Consider the following 8,642-nt stretch of genomic DNA (forward strand, 5'->3'; position numbering starts at 1 on the left):
GTGTACGTAATGTGAGGCACTAGTGTGCTGGCCTAAGGTGTGGCTTGAACAAAACACCCACTTAAGTTGGTCAAACTTATCCAACCTTAGGTGTGGCAATCTTAGGCAAATTTAGTCTCAAACCAAACAACCCCCGTAACGAAGAAGGGACGACGACAAGGCTCGTCGAGATTTGGAAGCAGCCTTTGTATTTTGCTGAAAAAAGCAGCCCCTGTATTTGGGAGTTTTCACGATCGCACTACACAATTTATTGTGTAGTAATATTAATTTGATTCAATGGTTGATATAATTCAATAATTCGGCCTGTAGTTGGGCTTGAGGTTAATTTGGGAATTTCCTTGTTAGCCCAGTATGGGCAGATCTGTACATTTTCATGTCATCGATCCTAATTAATCTATGATCTATGCTAAAAAAATCTACGGTAACATTCTAATAATTGCAGTCACTGATGCAATTAACTCTTCGGGCGCCGCGTTGCCAGCGACCGCACACTGGGGTGTCTTCTTCGTCATCCCCCTTTGCCGCCTGCCTGCCACGGCCAGCCATCCGTCTGCCGATTTGTATTATGGTACTCCCTCCAATCCATAATAAGTGTAATAGTTTTGAACTAAGATAGAACTAACCTTAGCTCAAAAACGCGACATTTATTTTGGATCGGTGGGAGACTTGATTTGTAGTATTGTCTCATGATTTGTAATCAACCACCTAGCATGAGAACCATTAAAGTAGTTCCGTAGTTCGTATGGTACCTGATTTGTAGTATTGTCTCATGATTTGCCTAGGCTGGTTTTGGAAGTACTAGCAACGATGTGGTACGATTTTGCTAGCTTGATCTCTGATTGTCTCAGGACATTCACGATTAGCCGCCTTCGATTGGGATTTTGTAATTACGGAAGCGAATCATGAATGGTAACCGATGATAATATGAAACCTGTTATCTACTTTTAGTTCACTTTTGGTGTAACTTGGAATTTTTCTTTATGACTAGTCAATGTGTATGTGTAATGCACGTTAATTTGGAAGTATATTAAGTGAATGTAGATATTAAGTAGGATATTATTTATGTGTTATTATGTGATTATCACTATTTTTAGCATGAAATTAACTGCACGTTAAACGTGTTGAGCGCTCGACATTGAAGCAGTCTAAGTCGTTGGATTGACATGATTTGATGACCGAGATTAATTGGATTTGCCAATTTAAGTCTTTTTATATTGCTATAGATATATAACAGTGAATTGCCTAAAGTGCCCTTGCTGTCTAAATATACTACAGTACAATACTAGAATTTTGTTGTAGTATTGTCTAATTTAGGCCTCTAGATTACAAAAATAAACAGTCCAAAATAATTTGACGTACTATAAAAGGACTCCTATATTTGGTTACGTTTATTTTGCCAGCACTGATTGTCATTAGTGGCAGAGAAAGGGGGGCCAATCAGGCCCTGGCGGCCCTAACAATGGAGATATAGTGCTAATTTGCTGATGAACAGTGCAAACACTAGTGATTATTTTCTGTTAAAAGCCTATTATTTAATGGCTTGGCCCTCCCAACCTGTTTTAACACTATCCGGCCCCACTATAATTTGTTGGCTCCGCCACTGATTTTCAATACCAGTAGCCGTTAACCCCACAAATCAGAAGACATTTTTTTTTTCGCAACTGACAAAAGTACATCCACCACTAGAAAAAAAAAATGCATCCTGATAATGTTAGAAGTTCCAAAAGTGTCTCATTCAGTCATTACCCCTTTTTTCCAAGTTAGTCAGCAATTGTTGTTAGTTGTTGATATCTGTACTCGAGTACAGCGACTGAGGAGCCAGAGGACGGAGTTAGTGAAGCCAGATGTTATTATGACTGACTAGTTGAATGCCCGTGCGTTGCTACGGAGACACAACTATCTATCTGTTAACACCAACGATATCAAGCCAATACCAAATCATCACCTTAATCTTGAATACCAGACACCGTGTCATGCATACATATTTCCCAAGGATATCAAACCTATATGAAATCATCGCCTTAGTTTTGAATACCAGACACCATGTCATGCATACATATTCTTACATATAAGCCTTTTTAGAGATTCCAATATTGACTACATACGTAGCAAAATGAGTGAATCTATATTTTAAAATATGTCTATATACATCCGTATGTAGTTCGTATTGAAATCTCTAAAAGGGCTTATATTTAGAAACAGAGGGAGCATTTTCCAAGGATATCAAGCCAATATCAAATCATCACCCTAGTTTTGAATACCACACAGGGTGTTATGCATACATATTCCAGCTTGACTCGAATAATTACCCATATAAAACAGACACGAAATCTCTTCTCAAGAATAAGGATGTGCCCTGATAGAAGATAAATGGTTTTTATAGATAAACAATAATGGTTATGTCAGCATAAAGCAGATCCATACATGGAGTTATAAGAGAGAAAAATGATACATGTAGTAGCTACTTGTGAGCGAAGAGAAATTTGACTTTTATTGTTCAGCTTTGTATTTTGGTATTGTACTCCTTGACTACATAGGTTTGCCCTTGCTCCTTGGGATTCCAGCCATACCTTATCCTTTTGTGAACTAAAAAATAAAAATTATCAGAGATCATCCATACGACTCTTAATAACTATTACGAAAACCAGGCACTACATACATAGAACTAAATTATTCTCAAACAATGCCGAGCCATTAATTGCATGAGAGATTTTATATCCCTCCAAATAGTCCGTCCAACCTGCAATTTCCATTGACCATAGAGAAAATAGATGCAAAGAGCCAGCCTTTTTTCCTCCTCCATCCAGCACTGAGATGACAAAGTAAACACTATAAACTACAGGAAGGATCAGCCACTTTGATCCAAAATCTGACTATCCATGTTAAAGAAATGGATTTATGAGCTTATTTGACAGAATATAGGTTAGGTGAATACAGCTATTGCCAAGAGTAAATCTTCCGGAATTAGATGTAGAAAATATGAACACCTTCCTGTCAATGAGGAGGAACCTAAACAAGCCTGCAGTTGTGTTCTTTTTAGGGCATCATCATATATATAACAGAACCTAAATCAAGTCAGATGTGTTCCTTTTAGGGCATCTACTTGCTAAATCAAGTTGTAGGATATATATAAGAGGAAGGGCCAGAATGATTTTGAATGCCTACAACTCACGTCTATAGAAAGACATTCCAAAGTGAAGCGTGGATCCAGCTCGTAAAATATATATATATATATATATATATATATATATATATATATATATATTACAAAGAAGAATGGATGGAAGACGAAATTGTGTATTATACTACTTTCATTAGTACTTTATACCAGAACACGGCAAAACAAAAAATTACTGCAGATTTCAGTGGCATAAAAAATCTTCTATTTTACTGCTTTCCTCGGAATTTTGCAGTGGTACACATTTCTGATCAGACTATCCATCACCTGGGTCTCCAAATAAAAAACTACTCCATCCGTCCCAAATTAAGTGTCTCAACTTTGTACTAATTTTAGTAGTAAGTTGTACTAAAGTTGAGACACTTACTTTGGGACGGGGAGAGTACCGTTTACTGCCGGTCTACAACCATACCACTTGTTAGAGTTAAAAACATGAACAAACAATGCAATTCTTATTCAAGCAAAACAGACAATAAAAGTTAGCACAATATGTATATCTCCATTCATGATGAAACAAATCAAAGAGAGGCAATATTGACCTTCCATTTGATGTATTAGATGGAGTGAAGCATGTCGATGTCGCAATAGCGTCGACTTAATTAGGCATATATCTACACATTCAGATGTTGGCAGAGAAGTTTTTAACCTCACTGAGTCGTTGTTAGCATTGAGTAGGGCAGCCAGAACGCAATATGTAGAAAACTGCATCGAGTTAGTCATGAGAAAGAACTACAGGTTTAAGTGTTTTTCATCACATTCGCCTGAAAGGTAGCAAAAAGTTTCAAGTATATAGAACCATTGACTCATGTTTTAGATGTCTATAACGTTAAGCATGCAACCAAAAGTATATAGCAGCCTTTTGGAACTGTACTATAACATTCACGAATCAAGATTTAGTGGCTGAAGAGTGGGGCAGAAAAATGTTTAATACCTAGTTCTTGACAGCCTTGGCCATCTAGCAGAACTCCTTATGCATGACAGTATTCTGGTGGAACGCGATGGACTTGTCCTTCTTCCGTGTCTTGGTTGTCAAGAGACGAAAGAAGGACAAGCGTGGAGCGTGGATTCGATTGGACCATGGCTCCACCCAATGCCATCTCCTTATCAGTAGTTAGCTATGTGCCGTCAGTCTTCTTGTTTACCAGGACTGAAAAACACACCAACCACCAAACAGATCTGCCAATGGCGAGACATCCATAATTCAACTGATCAAGAGATAGCAACAACTACTAACCAGAGTGCTTGTCAGAGTGGACAATGTAAAACTTGTTAGGCTTCGTGACTGAACAGAACCTTGGCAGTACTCATGCTGAACTGCTACATTAGGAAACAAATGTTCCTCTTGACAAGTTCCCAGGCCAGATTGTCCGGAACCGTCACCATTTATCTGTTCCTAAAAAATCATATCAACCAATGAATATGAAACCCATCAGAAAAAAGTGTAAGGATTCTCAAGTTTCTATCTCACATAGTCGATAGCTTCTGCATAGTGGTAACGACTGGTGTTCCTGCTCGTGGCTGCCCTGAAGTGCGCATTGAAGGCAGACGGTTCTGCTGACGCTCTTTGTTATGAGATAGCCGCAAGAGGCTGCAGACCATCATGGGCGGCATCAGGTTGAGATGCATCAACGGCTGGAAGCATGCAAGGAAGTGGACGGGCCATACCTCTTTGGAAGGAAGCACCACAGTCCTAGAGCAGCAGCGCGACCCCACCACGGCACCACGCGCAGGAACCATGGCCTTCTCTTTCCCTGTGGGCATTAGGCCAGCACCGCCCGCTGCGCTCTTCCGCCGCTTGCTAGATTTCCACCGGCGATTACATGTGTCCACCTGCTCCTCCCACCGTCCGTTGCCACAAACCGATCTTCCGCTGGCTGTTTCACTGCCACTCAGACGGCCCCTGCAATGGGAGAGAAAACGTAGGGGTCAGACAGTACAGGCTACGGGGAGAAGATGGGTCGGAGGGAGGGTGAGATAGCGTAACCTGGGCCTCATTCATCGCGGCCATGGGCGCGGCGCTCTTGCTCGGCTCCCTCCCCACGTCAAGCTCCTCCTCAAGTCGGTGAAGAACAGATGAGATTGGAAGGGCTTGGATCCACCGTTCCAGTCTAATTCGGCTACAGTGTGGAACCGCTCGAGGTCGCCATAAGCGTGAGGAGGTCGGCGGCGGTGATTCCTCTAGGGAGAGCAACGGGATTGAGAGGGAGGGATTTGGGGGAAGGGGAGTAGGAGGTGGGACGTGCGCTGCGCTGTTTTATTTGCTTTTTCTTTTCTTCCTTCGTGCGACGGGTGGAGAGGAGCGAGGAGGTCCGGTTTTTTCGCATGCTGGGAGAAGTTTACATGCGAGGGGAGGCCTGGTTGAACCATCACGTCGACGGCAAATTCCCCTTTAACAGTAGAGATATACACATATATTGGTTGGTTCGTGGATGCACAAGATACGACGTCTTGGTCATAATAACATGTTACTCCGTCCGTAAAAAAATATAAAAGTGTTTTGATTACTAAAGTAATGATGTAAATGCTTTTATATTTATTTACAGAGGAAGTATATCATAAGACGGAGATAGTACTTTCTCCGTCCGAAAATATTTGTCATCAAAATGGATAGAAAAAGATATATTTAGAACTAAAATACATCTAGATACATCCTCTTTTATTCATTTTAATGACAAGTATTTTCAGACGGAAAGAGTAACATTTAAGCGTGATGCTGGTATATGCTGCCTGTATACTGAAAATATAAAAATGGAAGGTTCCGTAGTTAGTGCTTGCTACTGGGCAAAAACCTCCATTTCCGACGGACACACCATCAGACTCAAACAGACTCAGTAAAAATGCTTGCGTTTGACAAGCAATCAGACCATCCAATTTTGTTTCTGAAGTTTGGTTCTCAAGTTGGAACAAGTCTTTTTTCCGCTGTTTTTCCTTTGCCCCTGTCTTTTTCCACTGGTTAATCTGCATCAGGGCATCCTTCTGGCGCTCCCTGTGGCTCGGACATGGAAGTCTCTCGCAACGCTTCCCCATGCTCTTCATCCACTCTCGACGAAAGCACAGATCAGTCCACGACGCACTCAACAACGACACCTGGATCCGCGATCTTGCCCACGGACAAAACCAGCACCTCCTCGAGGACGTTCTGGCTTTGCATCGCGAACTGCAGCGATCGGCAGGGTGTGCCGGACGATCTCACCAGGAAGCATTCGAGTTCGGGGACGTACTCGGCCAGGTCTGCATACCAGGCTCAGTTTCAGAGCAGGACGGCGACCAACTTCAATCAATTGATCTGGAAAGCCTGGGCATCGGGGAAGATCAAAATCTTTTCATGGCTGCTGCTGCGGGACAAGCTCTGGTGCAATGACAGATTGCAGAGGCGGGGTTGGCCGAACGGCTATTTCTGCCAACTCCGCGTCAGAAGCCTCGAGTCCTCGAGCCACCTGTTCTGGAACTGCCTGGAGTCTAGGCAAGTGTGGAGCGCGATCGGGCAATGGCACGGCTGCTCCGCCCTCTCCCCCGCGGACTGCTGGAGCCACGGAAACTCCAGCATGATCATCCACTACATCTTGCCGCGCACTGATCCATCACGACGACACGGTGCGCGGTCAATCCTGCTGCTGGCATGCTGGGAGATTTGGCAAGAAAGAAACAACTGCACCTTTCGACGCAGCCTTCCGAGCGTGCGAGAAATCATCAGGCGCATCCGAGACAGCATCGAGCTCTGAAGGATCACAGGAGCAACGTGCATCGAGAGCCCCTTCGGGGAACCAGCTTGAGAAAAAAAATTCCTGTACTAGGGTTTTCGGCCGCATGTGGCCATCCCTACGCACTTGATCCTCGGATCTTCACCTCCCCTTTGTTTTCCCGCTGCTTCCTGCTATAATCAATGAAAAGCCAGCATTTGCTGGATCTTTCAAAAAAAAAACTTCTGCGACAGCGCAAGAGCCTGTTAGTCTGACCAAGTTATCTCAAAGCAGGAAATATATGAATCGGACGAGTAAAGGCTTGAATTTTAGCGTGCCAAGATCGCCCGTGCGAGTGCTATCTCTGGCACTAATTGTTTGTTGACCCACATTGCCATGACATTTTCGTCACAATAGCAGGGAAACATTACACACCACAAGTACAGGGCGTCCTGGATGGCGATATTAAGCTGTATGTACAGTGACAGTGAGCCATGAAGGCCAGGCCCGAGCCGGCTCAGGTGCGCGGCATCAGTAGTTCCACAGGCTGACCTCGCAGTCGTAGTCCTCCTCGATCCACGTCGACGGCCCCGCCATTGGCGGTGGCTCGATCAGCATGCCGTGCGCCATGTCAAGATAGCCCTGCATTTCGAATTCTAAACCATCCATGAGGTGGTAAGGAGAGTTTGCAACGAGCTCCGCGTTCCCCGCGTCTGCCGGTGAAGCAGCCGGCGCCTCGGTAGTAGCTGCATTGCGCTGCCCAGGCTCCGGGCGGAACAGCTCGGCCGCCTCGACCGCGGCGCGGCGTATCTCCTCGTGGCCGGCCCCCTGCGGCGGCACCCGGAGCGTGCGCGGCGAGTCCGCGAAGTTGAGGCACGCGGCGCGGCCGCGGAGCGCGAGGGCGGCGACGTCGTGCGCGCGCGCCGCCATCTCGGCGGTGTCGAAGGTGCCGAGCCACAGCCGCTGCTTCCCGTGCGGCTCGCGCACCTCGCAGACCCACCGGCCGGGGTTCCTGCTGCGCACCCCCTTGTACACCGGGTGCCTCGTCTCCCTGACCTTGGTCCTCCCCGCCCGCCGCTTGGGCGGCGCCGACGACACCGTCATGTACGAGCCCTCCTCCCGGCCGCCGGCCGCCGGAGAGTTCGTTCCCGACGACGAGTGGCCGCCGCTGTACGCCCACTCCATCAGTGATCAGTCCGTTCGAGGTGGACTTGTGTGCATGGCTTGGTTTGAGTTTGGGTTTGGGAGGGAAAGATCCGGCGGCGGTTTATATATAGCTACGCATGTGATGGATGGATGGATGGATGGGATGGGAGGGAGCGCGTGCGGAGCGCTGCTGCAAACGCGGGGTGACACGAGGAGCCAGCCGGAGTGAAGTGAAGTTGGATGTACCATGGGCGGGAGGAGATGGTGACATCGATGGTAGAGTGGTCAGGCAAGATAGAAATCTTAATATAATCTGAAGACGAATCTGTGAAAGATGGCGGCGACGATACGCGAGTGCGTCTGACCAGATTGTGCCCCAGACACGGTATGTGGCTTGGCTGAGGTTTCCGGCTTTTGATGTTAAGTTTAGGTGAGTGGTTTGGATAGTGACTCAGCTAGCATCCCTTCATCATTTGGATAAGAGTAGCGGTATATGTTGCCAAGATGGTGGATTCAGGTATATTGTTTGTAATATTTTGTAAAGTCCTCAAGAATAATCAATAAAGTAACCGTATGCATTTTCTAGATGTAGAGGCAGGGGCCATCCTCCTTTTTTGAAAAAAAAATGGATGGACCGG

General features: G+C 45.5%; 1 protein-coding gene across 1 annotated transcript; it reads right to left on the reverse strand.

Annotated features, from left to right (window-relative positions):
* Positions 1-7,147: 7,147 nt before the first annotated feature.
* On the reverse strand, positions 7,148-8,086 carry LOC125533820 (dehydration-responsive element-binding protein 1E-like). Its single transcript, XM_048697159.1, has one exon. It carries the CDS (start codon positions 8,041-8,043, stop codon positions 7,390-7,392), a length of 654 nt encoding a protein of 217 aa, XP_048553116.1. The 5' UTR covers positions 8,044-8,086; the 3' UTR covers positions 7,148-7,389.
* Between the last annotated feature and the right edge of the window lie 556 nt (positions 8,087-8,642).

Source organism: Triticum urartu, chromosome 2 (genome assembly GCF_003073215.2).
Source record: "Triticum urartu cultivar G1812 chromosome 2, Tu2.1, whole genome shotgun sequence".
Taxonomy (NCBI): Eukaryota; Viridiplantae; Streptophyta; class Magnoliopsida; order Poales; family Poaceae; genus Triticum; species Triticum urartu.